This window comes from Paralichthys olivaceus, chromosome 3, assembly GCF_024713975.1.
Source record: "Paralichthys olivaceus isolate ysfri-2021 chromosome 3, ASM2471397v2, whole genome shotgun sequence".
NCBI classification, from domain to species: domain Eukaryota; kingdom Metazoa; phylum Chordata; class Actinopteri; order Pleuronectiformes; family Paralichthyidae; genus Paralichthys; species Paralichthys olivaceus.
The window spans coordinates 12,103,518-12,127,072 of NC_091095.1; the positions used below are offsets into that span (position 1 = coordinate 12,103,518).

Sequence of the window (23,555 nt, forward strand, 5' to 3'; positions counted from 1 at the left end):
AAAATACATCATTTGCATCCATTGTAATCCTGTTTGTTTAGAACAGCTATGAAATGTTATTTTAAAATTATTTATTTTCACAGAACTGATGATCTCTTTCGCACTCAGAAGAGGAAAGATCCTTTCTCTTGATTGGCTGTCTCTAGTGTTTTCTGTTGACTTGTAGGTGTTCACACTCTTAGATAAGTGCCGTGTCTGGCCTCAGCAGTGTTATGAATGAAAGTGGGTCACTTCCCATTGAGGACTCACCTCATACCCTCGATCTGTGCAATCAAACCATGCAAGGTCTCTCTATTGTAAGAGTAAAAGTTACAGACATTTCCGACAAATTTCTAGTTTAAAGGTACAGTGTGTAGAATTTTGTGATATCTAGTGTTGAAATTACATGTTGCAGCTGAACACCCCTCACCTCACCCTCTCCTTCCAAAAAGAACATGTGGTAGACTTTAATTGTCATAAAAACTCAAAAGGTGTTTAGTTTGTTCAGTCTGGACTAATGTAAAAAACATGGCGGCCTCCGTAGAGAGGGTCCCCTCGACGTAAATATAAAGTATTTGAATATAAAGAGCCTTTTCTGGGGTAAAGAAAACTACAATTCATACAATTTAGAACTAGTGAAAACATCATGAGAATTGTTCTTCATTAAATTTCTGCCAATAGTTCCCTTTCACCTAAATCTTACACACTGGACCTTTAAAAGTTTGAGACTATAAATACCATAAATCTTTACATCAAAAAATGTTTTTGCTTAGTAGACAAAAGCTTATAGAAAGTCTGAGGCAAATTTCACAAGCTGGGATTCATCATCTAACAAACTTCCATTAAGTCGAAGATGTGCAACATATGGTGTGCTGGAGCTGTAAAGGCTGATTTAAACACCACCTAACGGGAATATGGTGCAGTTGTTTCTCCCTACCTTTGGAGGGAGACAATCGCTGCCTGCTCGTTCTCATTTTCAGCCTGGGTGGTCCCTAACACTTGCCAAGCCTGCAGGAAAACAAAATACAGGCAACAGTAAACAGCAGGGTGGGAACTTGCACTCCAAAACCAGTATTCTCAAGAGGCTGAAACACAAATACAGTATCCCAGCATCGCTTGCCAGGCACAACCAGAATGATCCAGCACAGAGCGACTAATAACCAGTCTTTCAGACAAACTGCCGCAGGGGAGCTAGAGAAAATTTTAACATAACTTCACAGAGATTCCATGAGGTCAAACCAAAGTGCATGCAATTATGATTAAGAATTGTTTTGCTTGGAGGACTGTCCCTACATACTCTCCTAATGCTCCATGAAATCATCTTAACAATAGAAAGACATTTATTTTTCAATTATGTTTTCAGAAATGACTTCCTGACATGTTGTTTAATCTTTGTTTTTAATGTAGAGCTGAATGATTAATCTGTCTAAATTAGATAATAAATACCCTTTTCCACAGTATTTTGGATTTTTTTACTATTGGGAGAATCAATTGCTGAAATCATCAAATAATGAATATTAAGCTTTAACTTATAGTAATATTCATTAACTTTACTTTTGATATGCTATAAACTTCAAATGAATTGCTTTGTCCAAACAAAAGTACAGAGCCCAAAGATATTAAATTTACATGAGATAAAAAGCAACAAATCCTCTAACTGGGGAAACTGGAACAAGTAACTGTTTTGCACTTAAATATTAACTCATTATTAAAACAGTTAGACCACATCTGGGGAAAACAAATTCAAAGTACCCTTGATCAGCTCAAGGGGCAGAAAAAGTAACCCACAATCCAAAATGCACGATTACGAGATTACTCCTCCGTATTTTTGTCTGTAAGGGCACATTTAACATGTTCTGAAGCTAATCTCTGTAGATGCTCCGTTTGTTCTACTCTTTGCAATGATGGGCGAAATTATTTCTGAATAATTCAGAGGTCTTCACAGTGGGGCAATAAGCCACTAAGCGCCCTAGGAGGAATTCTGGAATCATATTAGTTCCATACACCACGGGATAATCCTCTCCTCGGAATAACTGGCACATTTTGTGTATTCCAGGGGATTCTCAAAGTACTTTGTGTGAAGGCTTTGCTCTTTCAGCCTGCAAAGAGGTTATTTCTTTTGAAAAAGGGAGTATACAAAAGTAGTAAAAAAAAAAACCTGTAGAATGAGCTAATATTCAGCTCACTGGGCAAATTTCTCATCAAGATTAAGAACAAGATGAGTATTTTTGCTACAGTAAACAACGCTGTTTAACAAGAGAACAAATCTTTCAGTGTCTAGCCCTGTGGGTCTTGCTGACTAAATCTGCTCCACACAGCCTGTGGTCACTGAGGCATTCTTCCTCTCCAGCTATCTCAACATGAGGCTGAGTAAGTGGGCTTGGATGTAGCCTTGAGTGGGTGCTGAAAACCAAACGGCTCCAATTTGGTTGACCGGTGCAGGACTTCAGTTTTATTGGCCATCTGTGCCATAAATGTCTGTAACGCTGTAGATACAATTGTCACTGCGGTTCAGCTGACTGGTTAAATAATTTAAAAAATACAATATTAGTGAGTGTGCATGTGTGAACTAAATGAAATCACCTCTGAATCCTGAGGGTCTTGCAAGACAGCTGCTTCCAGCAAAAGCACAGCATTGGGCAAGTCTCCCTCTCGAGACTTCTTAAGTCCCTCTTCAAATGCGTTTGGAAAGTCCTTATAAGGATTATCTGTGTGGAAGTAGTAACCCTGTCAGAAAAAACAAAAAACAGGGACAGTGGCAATGTCAGTTTCTTGCTTAAATGCAAACCAGGGCAACTGTCCTGTGCAGTTGTATACTTAAGCAAAGCCCTAGCAGCAGGAATCGATCTTTCTTGCTCCACATCAAACCTGGGCTAAGATCCCCGGGGTTTGTCTGTTCTCCTTTAAATGTTAAACTTTGCATTTTCAGACCGTGATTACCCTGGTGTGTTGTTGCCCGCTTCTGAACATGATGACAGCTTTCTCTTTAAGAACTTATTCTGCACAGGGATCAATAAGAGAGCCCAGAAGTCTGCACTTGTATGATTTTCCTTATAGAAGGGCATCTGTGATGGGCAAAGTTTACTGCTCAGTCTCAGCCATATGTTCTTTGTAAAACTCGCAAACACTCCTACCTTTAATAGGAGGAATTAAAAAAACTCTACCAGCTGACCTTGGCTGTGAGTCAATAATCATAGCGTTTATAAAGTTATTTTACATTCTAGACAGGAATGCATTGTTTTATGCTACATGAGAATCCTGCCCTGTACATCTCTACAACAGTGTCATCAAGACAACATTCATGCACATGATATCTTTATGATAGAAACCTTCTCATGTGGCGAAACCGAGGAGGGAATCTGCGCCTGCTCGTTTTCTGTCAGCCAGTTCCGCCGAGCGAGCTCTTCCCACTCTGCCTGCATCTTATCCCAGAACTCGGTATCTGACTACAGACGTCAGAGAGAGAGATAGTGGGACACAATAGGAGGAAGAAGGATGGAGAAGTGGAAGAAGGAGAGGGTGAGAAGAGGGAATGAGTGATTAGTGCACTGTGGAACAACAGCTCTTGCAATTTCCCATTATCGTACAGCTGGAAATGTCACGTCTGTCGGTTCAGTGGGTGGCTGTAATATATGGACTCCGCACTTTTGAGGAGTCATTACATCTGATATTCTAATCTAATCTAATATTGTGTTTCCACTACTGTTTACGAACAATTCTTTAGTAACACAGGCAAATATTTATTTATTGTTTTTTGCTATGTGTTTCTTAAAATTATAATTCAACTGTCAGACCGAATATTCTTGATATTATAGGATAATATCATCAATATATCAGTGGTATGAAATTGTTTAAAAATTATGACAATTACATAATTTATCACAATAATCATCAAACTAAATTTGATATCAGGACAGAACTGAATTGGTTTAAAGAAACTGGCAAGTTTGTATTGTTTTAATACTTTATTAAAACAGTTGTTTGAAATATTCTGCCAATGCAGAGCCATGAACAACAAAGTGGAGACAATCAGTATCAGAACTCAGAAGTACAGTAGAAGGAGTAAAGAGTAATACTTTCCTACTTTCACATTAAACTGTTTCCAAAAATGTTTGCACACCAGCGCAATCAGCAGCGCTGAAGAAGCCTCTGCTGTGCAGCTAACTGCTTTAATCACAGTAAATGTCGTTAGGATGATGACTTTACCTCATTTAATAATTTAGGAATATTGGAGATATTTACTGTCTCTTAAACCCAAGGTTGTATGTGCCATTTGTAAAACCAGGTAAAGCAGAGATGAAGGCCTGGAAACAAATAAGGTGTTTGGAAAGATGCAGTCAAAAGTCAACGTGAAGTGAAGAACTACAGAAAATCCATTTTTCCACTTTAGTTTGATTGTTTATATTTTATAAGCCCATATTGGTTGGAACTCTGATTTTCATATTTCAACTTAGACCCAAACTTGGTCTTATATCTGTGCCCTCATGAGAGTTAAAACTCACTGCATAGTTAAAAAAATCAATACATGAAAATATCTACATTGATTTACATACAGCAGTTGGATAACTTCAGTGATTTTACAATTCCTACATTGGCTCTTGTGTTATTTACTTGACCAGAGTTTCTATTAACAACTATTTATCTTGTTCCCTAGTGATGCAACACTAAACCCTGTATGCTGATGATGATGATACCCTCTGAATTTGAACCAAATACTGTAACCAAATGCATATTTTTCAAGTAATGTACAGTGATGTTTATACATGTTAGCACTCTGTTTAACTGCCTAAGCCAAGAAACTGCTGCAATGTGTTCAAACAGCTTCATCAAGGGATCTATCTAAATTTGCTAAACAGGACCACACAGCATCTCTCCTGTTTTAGCACATGTGAATTGAATCAGATTCTTTTAGATCTGAATTAAAGCTTCATGCAGTTTTTCCATAGATTTAACATTTCAGGTATCACTCTGATTGAACTCATCATAAAGATTTTACTTATTTATTTCATTGTTAAATCTTACAAAAGGTAATATTACGGTTGTATGGACATGATGGAAGAGTACATACAGTGCAGTACTGGCCCGAATTACTGAAGTCTTGGATTCACAGCTGCATGACATGCTGAGAGTTACAGCTTCTTTTTCTGTCATTCATTCTGACCAGAAACTCATCAATGTGTGACAGCGCGGGTAGTGTGTGTGTGTAGTGATGCTGTAGTGATGAGCAGGGTCAGAAAGATCTAGTGTGTTTTGGGTGAAAGGACGTCTCATCTCCACATCTTAGGGGCTTGTGATTGACATGGAGGCCATAGTGTGGCCTCTGACGGTGAGAGATGGCAGGTAATTGCAGGCTGCTGACTCTCAGACAAATTGCCTGATGGAGAGTCTCCACTGTTTCTATCAGGAAGTACACTATCGGAGATCACTGAAAAGTCAGTAAGAATTTGGATTCAGTGTTAAAATCTTAGTGCCAGTTCTCTGCTGGGGTCCTAATAGAAGTTCATTTTGTTTTTATTTACCTAAGATGCATATTTATGAGCAAATTTCAAACCTCTGTATATAGTTAGATTGTTTTTATTCCAGAACATAATGTTTGAGTTTTATGCAACTATTAGCGCTAATAGCCATATCCACACTCATATGATTAGGTTTCATGCTACAGCCATTATGCTAATTTACATAATATACACTAATTAAAAAAAATAATTTCTTACCATACCGTGTGCGCCAGTGTTTGCACGTATTGCACCCCTTATTAGCATGACAGGTGACAACTTATTTCTCGTGATTTGAAATGGAAAAATTGTACAGACGAGTTTTTAATTTACAAGAAATTCTGTCATATTTCTTTACAATGCTGTGAAGGGCATTTTTCAACACCGGCATTGGCAGTTCAATTATGCAAAACAAGACAAAGATACAGAGAGGTAATTTATATCCTGTGTACCACTGGAGCAAACCCGTCGCTCTGACTCTAATTTCAGCACCTCTGATGAAGTGTTAGGTGAAATGGATTGAATCCAGGAAGCTCCCTGTTGCCAATCATGTCACCACTGCCTGGAAATTAAATGTTGGCTTGGAGGTAAGGTGGGGATTTATAACTTTAAGAATGCATTACTGACAACATGGCTAATCATGACAACTCCATCAGAGGCAACTATAATCAAAGTAGTGTTTTTTAGTCAGCTGAACTGAAGTTATTTATTTATATAGTGGAAAAAACTACTCTGCATGGAGAAGAACTTGATAAATCATGCTAGGTCAGTGAAACTACTGATCCATTGTATTTGCTTTTGTCTTAGTCTAATACGGTAGCTCCAAAAGATTTCGATTTAACAGAGAATGAATGATATTTAACAGGACTCAGATGATCTATTTGTTTTCACTTCACTATATATTCCCAGATTTGCCTTAACATTAATACATGTAACTGGTCTTTATGTTGTGGCAGATTGGTGAATGAAGTTGTCCCCAAGCAAACAACATTCAACCTGCAAAACAAAGCTTTATCCTGTATTTTGTTTCATCTATCTGTAGCACAAAACAGATCACAGCCTTGTCTACATTTATACAAATCTGCTAGTCAAAGGACTTCCTGTTATGAAAATCTGTTGACCATTTTGCACATGAATAATAGTATAAATGGACCTGAAGCTCTTTGCAAACATAAAACAATTTTCAGGCAAATAAAGTGACTATTTTGTTGAAATGCACTTAATCATAACATTATTTGTGTGAGTGCTCCTGAAGTGGACGGTTACGTTAACTGTGTCGTTGTTCGTTATTTTACCTTGAGACACAGCCAATTGGAGGAAAGCAACACATGAAAAGCCTTTAGTTATCCACTTTGCTCAGGGAGCTTACATTACAAAAAGTCTCATTATTTACCAGTGACAGAGCCTCAAAAAAAAAAAGAAAAGCTCTCCTCATCTCCGCAGCATGGCTGGCCTGGCCTTTTAATGTTAACGAGCCACCCCCTGCTCTGCTGCATAGGCCAAGTCCTTGGTCAGCGAGATAAAAATAGGAAGCTGGAGTCCTGATAATGTCACTCAGAGAAGAATAAAATACATTTTAGTAGACAAAGTGCTACCAAGGCATATTGGCACACAATGAAATTACCTCCTATATGGATGTCGGTGATAACAAGGCATAGTGCTTGTAGTCTTGTGCGGTTGATAACCACAAAGTTTGCACTGAGCTGTGCATCAGTAACAAGCGTATAATGGTCCTGACATGTGTTTTTGTCTGGTTATTGACTGTTGAACTAATGGAGCTTTCACATATTCTTATCAGTGTTCACCTGCAGCAAACCTGTCTTTTTCAATCTAAATTTGTATTTTACTTTCATAAGCAAATTTAACAGCTTGATAATATTCATTGTAAATATAATAATATTGCTGAAACTTTGCATCTCAACTGGAAGAGTTTCCTGTTGAGATGTCTGCTTGACAGAGCACCGATGGAAGTTTTTGAGAGAGGCAAACGCATTACTGATTTGCTTTCCCCCTTCTGCATCTCCCGGGCAGGTCTGTGGATTAAAACCACTGACCTTTTGATTGCAAGCCTGCATCTCTAACTTGTAGGCAACTGTTCTGCCTCTGCAGAGTCTCACTAAACCAAGACCCGCCTCTGAGCAATATTCTGCAAGATGAGAGTAAATCTGTCCTGCTGCAGATTTAATCAAACAAGGCACCTTCATCTCGCCTTTATCTCCACCGTGGGAGTGCCGTCTCATGCCCCACAGCCAATACACTGTTCCCTGAAGTCAAAATCTACCCTGCAGCTGTTCCAGTAGTTCTCTGTTAAATACAGATTACACTGTCATCAGCTCAGAGAAATTGATTGATAGAGATTGATTGGTGTGTTCAAGCTCATGCTCATGGACACTTCCCTATTCAGGAATCTCTCAATCAGGCTCTTTGTTAATGAATTCAGAGCTGAGCTTACTCACCGGGGCCATTTTATTCTCTTTTTATAATTTGATTAAAGCATAAAAACCTCAGTTTCTCATCAGTGCCAGCTTTGTAAAATGGAATATAGTTCCCTATATCTTGTCTGCACACTCTGTGGGCCCTAATTTTTTTTTATATTTTGCCCCTTCATCTAATTCAATGAATTGGCAGAAAGGCAACGTGTTGATTTAATGTTCTTTCTGCCTTCATGACCATTTTTACCTCCATATTTTCATTAGTATGAAAAAGCATGCATATGCACAGCTACTTCAATGGAAATTATCTGATTGTGGGCTTTTATTTCGACAGTTGAAGCCAGAATGGCTGCCTGCTTGCATCAGGGCTCCTCTAGACCAGAGGCCAGCACTCAGGCTGCTGGATCGAAGCAGCGAGATACTGTTACCAATCGATGCTCCGTGCTCAGACGCTCGTCCAGAAGCATCTCCTCGCTTGCCCTCTGGCTGATGTATGTTCTCAAACTGTGCTGTTCTTTGAGAAGATACAGCTTAGGGCTTATACAAGATGTGACATCATCGCTAAGTTTAGGAAGGGATCCCCAAGCGGGTCAGTCCACTCCTCTGCTGCTGCTCCTCCTCTCACTTTCTCACCCTCCTCCTGTCTCTGCTCCCATTATTTATTGACCATTACACATATCTCAGCATGCAACAGACTACTGGAGACCTCAGTAAAGCTGAAGTAACTTTCTAGTGCATGGTTCATATTTCTTAAGAAGTGACATGTCAGTTCAATTGTAGCATACAAGTAAAAAAAAAGCAAAACTTCCTTTTTCTGTCTGTTATCTAAACTTCTGTCTAAGCTGCTGTAAAAAAATATTTTCAGCTGAAAGAAACTTCATGAAAATAATGTTTAAGTAGATGTTGTTTCATCTCATCTATTCTATCAGTGGATCATGCAGTAAGGTAATGGCAAACCCTGTCATGAGCCTGAGGGCACGAGAACGTCAGGCGTATTTCACGACTCGAGGCACGCAGCACGTTGATGCACATTCCTATGATGAATTAAACCACATCTAATTACTTTAACTTTGCCATCCCCTGTGATACCTGATACGTCTGGCCGCAGAATGACTGACCTATATACCTTCCTATTGTTAGCCAGCTGAGAGTTGTGAATAATTTTCTGGGTCAAACACCCTGTGAACTTGAGCGCATGAATAGACATTTACACTGTCAGCTCGCACCGCAGGAGCAAATACAGGAAGCACAATGGTGATCATTTGACAGGGGGTTAAAAAGGGCTGAATAAGTCAAATGGAAATCAGCTCCACAGGGCTTCAGGTAGATATTTACATTTCAGGGGTGATTATGAGGCTACATGAACAATGATGGATGATTTCCTTGGCTTAAACCTCAGCAAATTGAGATTAGAGGCAGAAGCTTTACTTGTTGACCCCCTTGAGATTCTGCGTTTGCTCAAAAACCTTCAGTGTGGATCCTCTGGAAAGGAAAACTTTCCCAAGAAAAAAATAATACTTTCCCAAGATATCCAGACAAGCAGTGCCGTTACAACAGGGTAGGCCAAGCAGGCAATGTCCTGAGGCCTCGTGCTAAGATGTTTTTTTTTAACAAACTTGTGATTACATTTGTCCACATTAATGACATTTTTACGTGGCCCCAGGTTCAAAGCATTGCTCCTAGATTCCTGTTGCATGGTTCGGCAATTCCATGCAACAGCAGTTCTGCTGGTTAATATTCCAAGTCTTATTAAAAGTCAGCTGTAAAGTTGACAGGTGACAGATGTGAGGTGTACTCTGCAGCTTACCTCAACAGCAGCCTTGGCTCGCTCAAACTCCTCCTCCAGGGACTGATGTCTGGACAGGAGGGCACTGCCCCACCGCTGCTCTTTTGTTAAACGAGCCTGTCATAAATACACACACACACATATGCAGACCCAGTTTGTATTATATACATTAATGCACAAACAAAATTCATTATTCCCACACTCACAGAGCACATCACAAACACCCTCGCATACACACATCCATGTAGCACAACACATCACACAATCACACACGCAACATACATACACAATCAGCCAGAGGGCGAGACGGGCAGGGGGGGGTGGTCAGGTTCAGCCGTCTCTGCTTTCTCAGGGACAAGTAAATATCCCTGCCTCGACAAAGCCTCTGCCATGCTTAGGAAGACCAGCAGAATCAGTAGTGTCAGCATCTCACCCACTACAACCTACCCCACGCCACCATGAACTGTATGTGAAACCGTATATGAAGCCTTGCTCTGCACCACAAAATCGATCAGTTACACACATGTGGTTTTGCATTACTAGAGTGCAGTGTGTCTTACATTATTACCTATTACACCTACACAATTTATACTGCAGGGGGGGAAGTGATTTTGAGATGCCCTTCCATGCTCGCATGTAATATAGCACTCGATTTACTGTAAATAGCAGCGACTGTATATATTCCAGGGCCAAGAAATCCATTACGTAGAATCAATGGCTCCACGTGTGTGGGCTTCCTAAGGCTGCTTGGCACTCAGACCGGTCAGTACCTGTCATTATTGCCATCTCTGCAAACTGCCATTATGCAAGATTAATTGAGGTTACATAATCCCAGAATTAACGGTCTCTCATGAAATTGCCTCATTCAGTTATTGGAGATAACCACATTTTTATTTACTAGAACAAAATTCATGCAGTGTTGAAATCAAGTGAAAAAAACTGCAGTATGCTGTAGCAGGGTTAAAGAAAAAATCCACCCCAAATATAACACTAGTTACAAAACAGTTATTTACCTTTTTGTTGCTTTTCCATGACTTCAATTTTATTAGTCAGTACAGTAATCGATTAGTGGTAGAAAGTCTTTCAACTACCTACATGAATATATCATATCACTTCATATCAATTTAATGATGTTTCAGAATCAAACTGAGCTTTCCAAAACCACAGCTTTTTAGTTTCACTAAAATACTAGAGGAGCACAACCTTCACTCATGTAGAAAAAATTGTCTTTGAACTTAACAGAAAAAATTATTTTATGGTGATTAATTATTGATATCGACTGATCATTTTATGGTGATGTCATTTTTTGGACATAGCTGTTCATAGCTGTTCATATTTCAGTATGTTTTCACTTTTAACACTTTTATTGTGTTTGGCAAATGTAACCCTATTTTGGGCAAGCTATGATTGGCTGTTCAGTTAAATGAATGGTCAGTTGAATACGCTAAACAAGTGATATACAGTTACATTCACAAAGACTGAGATGCAGTTGAAAGCTCAGGAAAAACCTACAGCAGTAAGAGGAGTTTAACATGAGATTATTTTGCTATGTCAAATATAAATCACAAAGTTAAGAATGAACTTCATAACTCAAATAATCAACTTTTCAGAATTCATTCAAGTTATAAAGTCATCAATGCCCAATGATATGATGGTGGATTTTTCCTTAAAGCTTAAAGTTTTGAGCCATTTACTTGTGTTGGCTCTTGTGCGTGTAAGTTTCATGCAACACACGGCTGCTTTGTTTGCATGCATGTGTTAGTGGTACCTGCCAAGTTGGAAACTAAAAACCACTTTTTACAGGATCTCTGTCAGCGAGCTACTGTGTAACTCCTGAGTGGAACAAATTTAGTGTGTTTGTTTGCCAATAACTTCCCTCCATCCTGGACAGCTATCTATAATCCCAAATCTATTATTTATCAGTGGTGAAAAGGTGATGTATGCCTAGCTGGCTTGGTGGGATCAACACTAATGTGCTCTGAGTAAGCCTGCTGAATAATTCATCGGCTATTAATCTAATAATGGTGTCTGGAAACAAGACCCCTTATGCAGACCTACACAGAAACATCAACTCGGGAGGAAAGCGCTTGACATTTGGACCTTGCAGCACCACAACAACACAATTTCAAGACCAACCCTTGCTTCAACAATCACCTCTTTTTGTATTTTTAAGACAAATTTTGAGATGGTGTGATGCTGTTTTCTCGGTGCAAATGTGTAAGTCTTTCAATATTGTATGAAAGGATGCATAGGGAGGCTTACATGTCTTCCACTAATATACTGCCTGTTGAGCTGAAATGGAAGAATTGTAGGTGTTAGGACAACATGATGGGTTAATAATCACACAACAGTGTGTCTTATTAGATACACAAGTTGCTAAGCCTAGCTGCTGTGCCCAAACATGCAGGTGCTAGATAAACAAGTAGAATTCATAATTACATACAATTATTATGACAGATTCACCATCAGTCAGAGCTATGTATTTGAGATGTGTGAGGCTTTCTCACTTTAAGTAAAGACACTGCATGCAATAACGATTCCTGCCTGCTCCTGTCCCACTGAGCACTTACTTGAGATGCTAGGGCAGACTCTGGCTCGACTTTCGTATTTGTTTCCAAGGAGTTCTTATTCGATGAGTCTAATTGGGTTTTACAGTCTATGGACCTAAGGAGAAGACAGAAAGGTGGGATAAGTAAAACAGATAGATTGCATTCAACTTGAAATAAAAAGCTGCAGAGGCGTAGCTGACACAAGTTACACACCAGTAAGCTGTTTTCCTGTAGTGCTTTACAAGACAATTTCTGATCTAAAATCCAGGATCATCCATGGTTTTGTTAACATTTATTGTCAACATTTCTACATTTCCACAACACTACTACAGTTGGGAAGCGATTGTTGTTTTGGTTTATGTTAATAAAAACTTCAGGTCACTTTTTTGATATAAAAAAAGTATAGACTTTGTACATACACAAATTAAAGATAGGGTTGTTTTAATGGGAAATGGGGCAGAGACAAAGACCAATATGCCTGGATGCCTAGTGAGGGATAAAACCTACCACAGAAACTCATTAGATGAATTTTTGGATGAACGCCGTCTTTCCAGCTTCCATTTTCTGTTGCCATTTCTCTCAGGGTTGGGGTTCAGCTCCTCCCATTTATCCAACGGTGAACCTATGTTAGCAATTGACAGGAATAACACAAAAATCAGAAAACTGACTGAACTAAATATACTGCACATCACAATCTATATTCCACATATTAAATATCAGTAATGTTGCAAATATTCTGTTAATTTGGAACCGTCAATCAAACAATTATTAAGTTACGATTTAAAAGTAACTACGTAGATTTGACTTGATAAACAAATCTTCAAATCTTAACTGGAAGTAAAATATTGCTGTGGGTGTCTAAAAGAACAAAAGAAAAAAGTTTTTGCACCAAGGTTATAATCAGACTCACTGTCATGAATTATTCACCCCACTGTAGTTTGACTCACTCTGCATAATTAGCTCTCAATGTAGACTTCAACCTTCTCAATTGGCAAATACTAAAGTAATAGGCTGTTTCTTCTTAATGCGTTTTTAGATGATCCCTTTCATTACAGAAAATTGTCTCAATCCCTCTGTGGCCTGTTGAACATTTGCTAGGTCTGTTCCTCAGAGGGTGAAAGTTGGAGGTGGTTGATTGTGAGATAAAGCTATTAAAAGATATTTAAGAGTTAAGACTTTATAGACGCATATGATATTGTATGGAAGTAATGTTGTAGTTGAAAATGGAATTAAAGCCAAATTACACAGGGTTTTACAAAGGAAGGTGGCTTTGTGTAAGCTCGAGAGTCATGACCTCCTCTCTGAAGCCTCTGGTTATATCTGTTTCCTTCAATCAAAATTAGTTGTTGTGTCCCCAACTTCTATTACATACGCATGCAACATAAGCTCAATGATTTTTTTGTGTTTTATAAACAATTATTTCAACTCAGCAGTCCTCCTACCTGAGTCGAGCGATGCTCTCTCTGGAGTTCTCATGCTTGATCCTGTCTGTTCAACTTCCACCTGGATCAGCTCCGTCTCATCCGTTTTCTTCCTGTGTGGGTTGTTCTTCTGGCTGTCGCACCGGGACATCAGCGTACTCCTCCTGTCCTTACTGTTCCTCCTCTCACCAGGTTCACTGAGATCCAGCAGGTCCAGTGTTGAAGACAGAACTGTGGGGGATAGCACTAGGTCAGCTCCCCTCCTTTTATAAGTATACAGTTGTTATATGTCATATATTTTTGCAGCGGTGTTGCAAAACTTAGTCTGGTACATTTAAATTTAAGTCACTTTGGAACCCCACTCTTTTATAATAAGAGGGAGTGATAGCTTTCACTTATAGTACTTCCTGAAGCTTTGATTTTGATCTACACTTCTTCTGACACGGTGAGTTGAGCTGTCAAGGGTACTTAAGCTGTCACAGTGTTGCCCCCTGGGTGGACATCTAGAAAAACTGGATGCTGCTCTTTTCAGATGTTCTAAATATACTTCAGTCTGATAAAGAAAAGGCAGCCCCCTTGAGGAGCTCCACTTTGGTCAATTAAGTAATTAAATCTCAGGTTGGTTGACCGGCAAAGAAGGACACAGCTGTATGTCGAGGGGCACAACTTTTGTATGTGCTGTCATCCAGTGCCATGGCTACAGAGAGTTTGTAATAGTCAGACTTCATGAAAGGGGAGAAGTTTTGTAATTTGAATTTAAAAGATTTTAATCCTTCTTGGTTTCTTTTTCAGAAATATTTGGCATCTATAGGATTTCTTGGAAAACATTCTTTCCTCTCACAGCTGATTTCTTATTTCTGATATTTTGGGGGTTTGAGTCCAGTCATCATCATGTTTTGCTGCTGGCTGTGTTTTTAGCAATTTCATGTTGTTTTCATGCTGCTTCTCTCTGGAAAAAATATGTATTTACAGCGCTGCCAGAATATTGAGTAGTGTCCCTCTTTCCTCAGAAGTAGTTCCTCACTTTAACGCTGCTCTATCAGGGGAAATCACTTCACTGCATCAAGTCATCCTGTCTGTTTGGTGAAGCTGTCTGTGATGGTACAGGCAGCTGCAGACCCAGACCCACGGTGCGTCTGATTCAGACAGGGGAAACAACCTGGTCAGGCTCTGACGCATCTTTTTTTTCTGTCTCCTGCAGCAACAGTACCATATAGTTTCTGGCTTTTGTCTGATACCTATTGTCATTAGCATGATTATGATGTGCATGAAGAACTTGGCAAGTTTATTTCTTGAGCATTGAACACCCTGAAAGTCCTGCTGAATCCATCCTGATCCAGGTGTGTGAGATTTAGGTAAAAGGAATTTTTGGCAGAAATTTAATATAAAATAATCCTGGTGATGTTTTTGCTGGTGTGTTTCATCTAAATCGTTTTCTTTTCCTTTATATTTAAAAACTTCTAATTTACATGGCCCCCCTCCTCTCTGTGGAGAACGCAGTGTTTTGTATTGTCGTCCAAACTGGACAAACTAAAACCTTTTGAGTTTTCATGACAACTGAAGTTCATCACAGGGTCTCTCTCATGTTGGGAAGGGGAGGGTGAGATGAGGAGTGTTCACCTGCAACATGAAGGTTCACCTGTAGATATCACTAAATTCTACACACCTTTAAGTCAAGTTTAGTTTAGATAAAAGGGCCTAATCACAGTAAAACTTCATTCAGTGTTTTTGGTAACCTACAAACTTGTCTCACTCATTTTGAAGGACTTTGACTGTACCTCTTGAGCACTGCAAGTTCAAAACATGAGTGCATAATTGGAGTGCTGCGGTTTCATGACAACCAACTGAGAGCATGTGTTGACTGAAATCTCTGCATAATTAGAGAGTAAGCTTGTCTCCCCTGACTTGTGCTCTTCAGATGACAAATGCAATCAGAAATCAAGGGAATGATGTCAGAAATGTTTCTGCTCACTGGATGTGTTAGCTCAATGTGTGTGTGCTGTCTATTTATCTAATGGATGATGAGCTGCTGTGTGGTGGCCCTGGACTGATGCTGAGCAAATAAACTGAATTCTCAAGCTGTTCAGCCTCACAACATGACTGACAGATATAATGGGATATGAAAGAGAGGGAATGACATCCTTAGCAATACATTTCAAAAAGCCCAATCTTTATTTGATCGCTGGAATCACATGAATCAGCTGTGAAACGTGAGAACTGTGGCGTCTCCACCGTATCCCTGTTGAACCAGCGGGTCGGAGTGCTGACAAAAGAAAAAAAAGATTTCCAAGTGTATGCACCGAGGAGAGGGGGGTTTCATCCACCTGGGGGGGGGGGGGTGATGGTGAGACCTTCTGCTTGAATAAATGAGTTTCAGCCTGCATCGGTAAAATGGTGAGTGATGGATCACCAACCAGAGTAAGAGGGATGGTTTACAGTTGGAACATGAAGCTGAAAAGGTGTTGGCTTGTAGCTTCAGACATTTTTTTTTTTTTTAATAAATATAGAAAAAATATTCAACAGATGTGTTTCTAAACCCCACATACATGACACAAGTTTAAAATGTATAATAGATTTTTTTCCACCAAGACTCAAGAACAGTCATCAACCTCAAAATAAAAAGGAAGTAAGACAGCATGCCAGAGAGAGAGAGAGAGCATGATGTAGGTCTCATGTGGATTAGCATATTTGAGCTGGTAATTATCATTCATTATCGATTTTTCTTTTCCTTGCTAATTCCTGTTTTGTGTCATACAACGCTGGAAGCGATGCCAGTCCATCACAGTGTGAAAACAGATTGACAGACTGTTAAACCTAAAATCCACTTCATATGAATGGTTTCAGACTGCAGGAGGAAACCCTGTAAACATGCAGAGAATGTGTACACTGTATACAAACAGCTTTGATTTGATGAAACACTTCTGTCCATTCTTAATATACTGTATGTTGACGACATTCTAGACAGGATTTAACCCTTTCGTTGATTTTGGGACGACCAGTTCATATTAGGCCTGCGTCATCGACAGCAGGAGCAGCAGGAGGCTTCAGAGAGACAGAAGGTTGAGAGTTTCCCCACAACATATTCCAGATTTTACCCGACTGCATCAGCACAGTCAGTGGCCAGTTTGGAGATGACACATGTCAGCTGTGCAGGCTTCTTCTGCAAATCATAATTCAAATGATGATACAGCTCAGTGGTCAAGGTCCCATCCATGTGGAAACCAAGATGGCACTTGGCATCTGTCAGATCCGTCAAATTCTACTTACTTACAAATTCTACCTACTTTGACCCAGTTTATTTTCATGTATCAGTGGAATAAAGTCATTATGATGAATATATACTTGAACTGTAATGATTTTCCAAATCAGTTCTCAGTTCGATTCAAAGCTCTTTTTTTTTGTGGAGGTGGGAGTGGGTGAGTAAGAAAAGGTTTCTGGGTTTTATTGAAACACCAACATTTGGAACAATAAAAAGAAGAACACTAAAGAAGATGTTAGACTTGACTTCACATTATACGTAAAACAATCCAGAGTAGTCTCCCCCTCAATCCCAACACAGCTCAGTTCAATCCAGTCGTTGGTGAGTGGCATAGTGTTGCGTATCCCTTTAAGGTATTTTTTAAGATATTATAAAGTATTAATATTTTCCAGGTAAAATGAAATAGAAAGTTTTTGGCCAGTGCTTTGAATTGTGAGTAGGATAAACAATAAGCTATTATTATCAGCCTTTACACTTGGCTGAGGTGGTGAGGTTTGTCTGTTAATTAAAAGAAAATGCGACGAGCTGCATTAGAAACACACTCATTAAATCATGATGTACATGAAGAATGTGACATATTTGTCATTTCACAGAAGACACAGAATAGAGGCAGATGGAAACATCAGATATGTGAAAGGTGAGGAGGAGACTGCAACCCAGAGAAATGTCAGATTTCCTCATGGTTTTAACTTTTGAGGTTTGAGCTGCACATCTCTTCATACCCTCGTCTTCTGCAATGGTTGTACTGGTTATATTCAGACAGCTTTAGTTTTAGCTTGTGTGTAACAGTGCACTGTGGTTGTATAAAATTACAACTGCAGAATAAGGAAATGGGAATGGGAAAATATTTTTGCTTCTCCGCTTCCTTTTGACAGAGTTGTCATCTATGTAGTTCACTTTCTCCATGGTGGCCTCTCTGCTCATGTGCGTGCGTGCGTGCGTGCGTGCGTGCGTGCGTGCGTGCGTGCGTGCATGCGTGTAATATTGTAGGAGCAGAGCCCCAGGCAGGAGAGGCCAGAGAAACTAGTGCGACTATATACGACAGTAAAATGTGGTAGAAAACCCTCATTTTTCTCTTTTTCATTCAGCTAAAAAATGTTGTAATCAGGCAGAAAAAGCCTGATCTCACAAAGAGACTCAAGACTGACATGGAATCTTTGGCTCTTCTATGATCATAGTACTAAACACAGCAGTGGTAAATCTAGGAGGGGCCACTTATATCTCCGACGCTCCTGCACAATTTCTGTTTCAGTAAGGTGAACATTTAAGTCTTTGTTTACTGTTAGTTCTGTAGCTTTGAGCAAAACCAGACATCATTGAATATATTTAGAAAATTGTTCCTCGTTCAAGCACATTGTGTACTTGTATGAAAGTACCTCTTGTGTTAACAGCCACAGAGTTTTTCCTTTATATGCTGCAGTGCAGTAATTTGAACATGACTCCAATTAAAACAAAACTTCAAATGCTTGTTGGTCTGTTATAAATGTGACGAATCTTTGTACGGTTGTACGGTACCAGCTGTGTTGGAAGTCACTGGGCGGGAAACGCCATCACACTTGGTCTCGCAGAGGAAATCGTCAATGGAAGGGCTCAGAAGCGGGCGGCTCTCTTGTTGCTCACTCACCAGCTGAAAGGGCAAACAAATGAGACAATTAAGGCTCTCACTCGGCATGTTTCTGTCAAACCCCCTCATTAAAACCTCTGCATAAGTCTGCTATGTTAACATGAAGTGAAATTCAACTCTCTGGTCGTGCTTCAGTGTCACGTACAGACTCATATCTTATCTTGACATAGATACACTGAAGTGGTTCAAATGTGTGTTGATCCCCTCAGATGTTTAAAATGTAAGGAACACAAAGACACTCTTTAAACAGTATTGTAATCAAACATTAAACCCCTCTTTGCTAACTGATTACTATTTACTTGTGCTACTGATGTGAACTGACATGTATGTCTATAGTAGTCATAGGTGATGTTGCCCAGATTGTGTTCTGTTCTGATACACCTGATGTTTAACCATTGGTTGATGGAGATCCCTATCACAGCTGTGGCTCAGGGGGGAGAGCGGGCCGTCCTCTAACCAGGAGGTTGGCAGTATGAATGTATGTGTGAATGGGCGAATGGCAAAAAAATGTACTGTAAAGCGCTTTCAGTGGTTTTAAGACTACATGATCATACGCACATGTGTATGCACACACACACACACACACACACACACACACACACACACACACACACACACAGCTGTCTTGGCTTAGTGTATATACTTTCACTCAAAACAATCCTTTAAATCCTTCAGGCCTCAGAAGGACGACAGCACCACTTAGCAAGTATAAAACCAGTCGATACATGCAGCTTGTCCCTGATGAGATGTCTCCGCAAACTTCTACCATCTTTCTGCACATGACCTGGCATGTTATATTTATTTTTATCAATTCTTTACTTTCACATAGCCATCTACAAGCAGTAGGATTTCTTCTGCTATCCACAGGATTATTGAAAAGGCACATTTAAATGTATGTGATGACTCTGCAGCCTTTGTCCTTTTAAATGTTATTGTTGATGTGTGGAAACAAATGTAAATTGGTTTATTTACATTCAGTTGCCACTTTATGTGATACAGGTAGAGAAGCTACTGTAAACCAGCACAATAGCTCAGTTATAAATTTTACCTTTGTAAAGACAGTTGTCAGTTTTAATTGACAGAGTCAGAGAGAGGTAATATAACAATGTGTATATGATTGAGGTACCACAGTAATGAAATGTGTGTTTAATATTCTTCTGTCCTCATGTCTGTCACATTATTAACACATGTCAAAATGATGCAGTACAGTTCAACACCATTAAAGACAACCATGTAAATACTAAATACATATAAAACCTTTTCTCAGGAACTCTTCTAACTGTATATCATTTAGAAAACTGGGAATTAGTTGTATATTGTTACAGAAATTAGATTATTGCAGAAAGATGAGCAGTTTACAGCAGTGCATGTCATCTCAAGTCACCAAAGAGCGAACCATTGAGAGAAACCCAGTGAATGCTTAGTGCTTATTTACATCTGCCACACCATGATCACCCTGCCTGTGATGCACCGGTTTGTACTCGTTGCCAGTGCAGGTGCAGAATAAGTTACCTCTGATTCATTATTAATACACCAGGTGCAGTTGGACACAATCTGCCAACCAATCCTTCATCATTTGGAGGTGAAAACCAGTTCTGTCTCATAGAATCGTGAACCACCACCATCACTGTCGTCAGCCTGTGTAGTGTGTACATAATGCTGGCAGTGAGGAAACGCAATATTTGTTATTGTTGCTCTGCAGGCCGCACTCGTAAGCAGAATTTTAATGAAGGTACTAAAAGTTCAATTACCAAACATGTAATGGACTGCACACAACCTGCCATGTGTTTGACGTGGATTTAGGTTTTATAGCAAATAACTGTGCAGTAAGTCTATTTACAATCATATATATGCAGCCATTGTTTCCACTCTGGAGAGGTTGTGGCTCGAGTATTTCCTCTCTGACTGCAAGGATGGGCCAAAGCCTTTCCTCCTGTAATTATCAAGACATGTAGCCCAGCAGGAGAATCTATTGTTGCCTCACTGTGGCCTTCAAATCTACACAGTCAGTAACATCTTAATAACTAGTCTACATTTAATGTGAAGAAAGTCCTCACTCTTGCACATGGACTACAACGGGTAGTAATTATTTTCTTCTGTCGAAGTCATCTGAAGCATAAAATCTGTTCCATAGATTGTATGATAAGATGTCTCCACTTCCTTCCACCATCCAGAAATGAAGCCAAAATAGCCTGGTTACGAATGCTGCCATCTCGAGTCTGTGCAGTAGCAATCGGGGCATGGAGCGGTGGTAAAGTGAGATCCCGCCGATACACACACACACACGGCCAATTGTGAGTTTGTCTCAGCTGTCAATCATGATGTTTCAGCAGAAGAATTAACACTTGAACATACATCAGAGTGAGAGGAACTACCTAGAATGACAGGAACCATCTTTGGAAAAAAAATGTGATCCATGTCCCATTCACTAACATGGATGAGGTCAAATTCAAGACCTATAATTTAGCCAGCCACCAGGTGGTGATCAAGATGTTTTGGCTTCACTTTTCCATCCTTATATACAAACTATGATCTGTTCACATTCATGTCTACTAACAATTCTTATACAATTAGAAGTTGTGAAGTCTTAAGATGGTAAAAACTATTTAAAGATACTTTTGAAGTTGTTAAATTGGTTTGTGTTTCCAGCAGACTCAATCAGAACATGATGCATAATCTGAAATAGAAAGCTAATTATAATTTATGATGTTTTGTTCTATGAATATTTGAACAACAGGAATGCTGGTTAATAATGATAATAATGTTATCTGACATAGAGTTGAGTTACATCAAAGAATCTGGAGGATAAAATTACTAAGAGAGAAACACAACCCCATGTTTTTTGAAAATGTACATAAATAATCTGGAGAATGAGAAGGGGCTTTACTTTGTTTAGTGAGAGTTTGTGCTCCTCAGCAAGAACGCTGACCCAGCACAGGTAATTAGAGTTTGTGCTGTTCTGGTGTCAGAATAAAGAGTTGGTTCATGGGGAAGTCTCACAGTGTGAAGTAACCTGATTTCACCCACCGCTGCTGCCTCCCCATGTGTTTCCCCCCAATCTTGGACTTCAGCGACAAATCATCGGATGAGAATACACTGCGGATGACTTGTTTTTAAAGGTCGAATTTATTGAGTGGTTTACAGTGCGTGCTTGTTATTGAGTCTGAAGGCTGCACTACAGTTGTTGGTGTAGTTAGTGAAGCGAATGCTTCATTTCATATCTACTTCAAAACGTCATAAACCCGCATAATAGCCACATAACCGCCGGCCTTTAATGGAAGTAATGAATCATCTCAAATGGCCTCTGCTGTTTTAATTAGATGATTTCTAACCACAGTCAACTCATCAAACTACCACCTAAAGCAAAGGTAGAAATTATTAAACTGACGGACGCAGCCCGAGCACTGAGAGGAGAGTCTGCTTGTCATTCACAGAAAACAAAAACAGCAGCGCTCATATTTTAATAATAATTTACCATATCAAAGCACTTTATTCAGCCTGTGTGTGTGTCTCTGCGGTAGCTCTCTATGTTACTGTATATTTTTCAGAAAATTGGCACCTTGTTAAAAATAAGCTATTGAAATTTTTACCTCACAGTGTAGATCTGATTTAACCAAACTTTCAGACAGCTTGAGTTACACTGAAAACGATTTATAACCTGTATTTGCTTGGTTTTAAAGTTCAGTGTCAGGGTGGTTCGAGATCTGAAACTTGTCCATCCAATTAGAACTGAAATGATGGTTAATTAATAGACTAGTTGAATGGACAGAGAATGAATCTTCGGTTATTTATGAGGCAAATATTTTAATTATCTGGTTTCATTTGTTTGTTTTAAAATCATTATAATATTCAATATCATTGGGTTTTGGGCTGTGGTTCATTTGAAATATTTAATCAAGTAAATGTCATCTGTTTTTATTATGCTCTGAAAATGAATGAACATTAAAAAACTTAATACATCATCTTTATTGGAACTGGAGAGATATTATGAATTGACAAATATTACATTTATCGCTGTCTCCAACATAGCCTTGTAATAATTTTTAATTTCAGACTTATCGAAGGTATTAGATTATGTAGGTTTATTCATTCTTTTACATCACTATCATCATCCACTTGTATCGTTCAGGTTTCCTTACAAGTAAGAATTACTAAATAGTAAATGAAAAAGATAAATTTGCCTGTGTCATTGTTTTTACAGTCATGGATTCATTTTGATCTCAGTTTTACAAAAGCTCACACAGAGAGTGCTGCGTTTCTGTGACATTAAATCAGCTTGTGTATTTCATTTCCTGCACTGCCTCAGGCACAACATCAATTATGCACAGTGCTGTTAATGTGGACTTACCAACCACATCTTTAAAACCAGTTAACTGTTCTAACATTGTAACAATGTCTGAGTGTTCAGGTTAGTCCTTTAAAATGTTATAATAGATCCCCCCTCACTCAGTGTATCAGTTTCTCACTCAGTTTAATTATGAGTGAATACCTGCAAAACTATAATATCCCAATGACATCCTCAGCTTTAGTTTGAGCGAAACTAATGTTAATTCTGGCCACAGGCTAAGCTAAGATGGAGAAAATCATGTCAGTATTAGCATGTTAGCATAATTGAGTTAGCATTTTGCACCATTCTACATTCTGCGGCAGAGTGCAGCCTCACAGAGCCGGCACCCTGAGTGCAGACTCTTTGAGTGAAGATGATCTATTATTGCTATTGGTTACATCCATAGACTGTATATAGATGAAAGACATGATGGCTCTCTAAAAGTGAAGCCAAAGCATCTTAATCACCATGTGACAGCTGGCTGCAATACAGAACATAACTACTACCTGCTCCATGTTAGCAGATGGGATATGGACCAAACTAAGAAGTCAAAGTGGGCGTCAAAATTGATATTTATAAAAGAAGGTTTCTGTTGTTTCACGCTGTTCTTATAACCCTGATGTTTGTGTTAATTTTTCAAGTTTGGTTTTAATTATTTGATGTTGACGTTAGATGACAGCTGA

At 39.1% G+C, this 23,555-nt stretch overlaps 1 protein-coding gene and 1 long non-coding RNA gene across 5 annotated transcripts in view; one reads left to right on the forward strand and one right to left on the reverse strand.

Moving 5' to 3' along the window:
• The window catches only part of pex5la (peroxisomal biogenesis factor 5-like a), a 78,275-nt gene that overhangs the window by 10,321 nt on the left and 44,399 nt on the right, over positions 1-23,555 (reverse strand). For 2 of the 3 annotated variants that reach the window (XM_069521958.1, XM_020080546.2), the window contains 9 exons: positions 18,437-18,548; positions 13,684-13,893; positions 12,749-12,863; positions 12,263-12,356; positions 11,955-11,984; positions 9,714-9,809; positions 3,309-3,425; positions 2,563-2,706; positions 917-987 (listed from right to left, as the gene is read on the reverse strand). In XM_069521958.1, the coding sequence (XP_069378059.1) occupies positions 917-987; positions 2,563-2,706; positions 3,309-3,425; positions 9,714-9,809; positions 11,955-11,984; positions 12,263-12,356; positions 12,749-12,863; positions 13,684-13,893; positions 18,437-18,548 (989 nt within the window). The remainder of the gene's footprint in view (positions 1-916; positions 988-2,562; positions 2,707-3,308; positions 3,426-9,713; positions 9,810-11,954; positions 11,985-12,262; positions 12,357-12,748; positions 12,864-13,683; positions 13,894-18,436; positions 18,549-23,555) is intronic. The other variant, XM_069521957.1, reaches the window with a different exon arrangement.
• LOC109625335 (uncharacterized) overlaps positions 1-23,555 on the forward strand; it is a 102,399-nt gene that overhangs the window by 8,486 nt on the left and 70,358 nt on the right. The window lies entirely within an intron of this gene.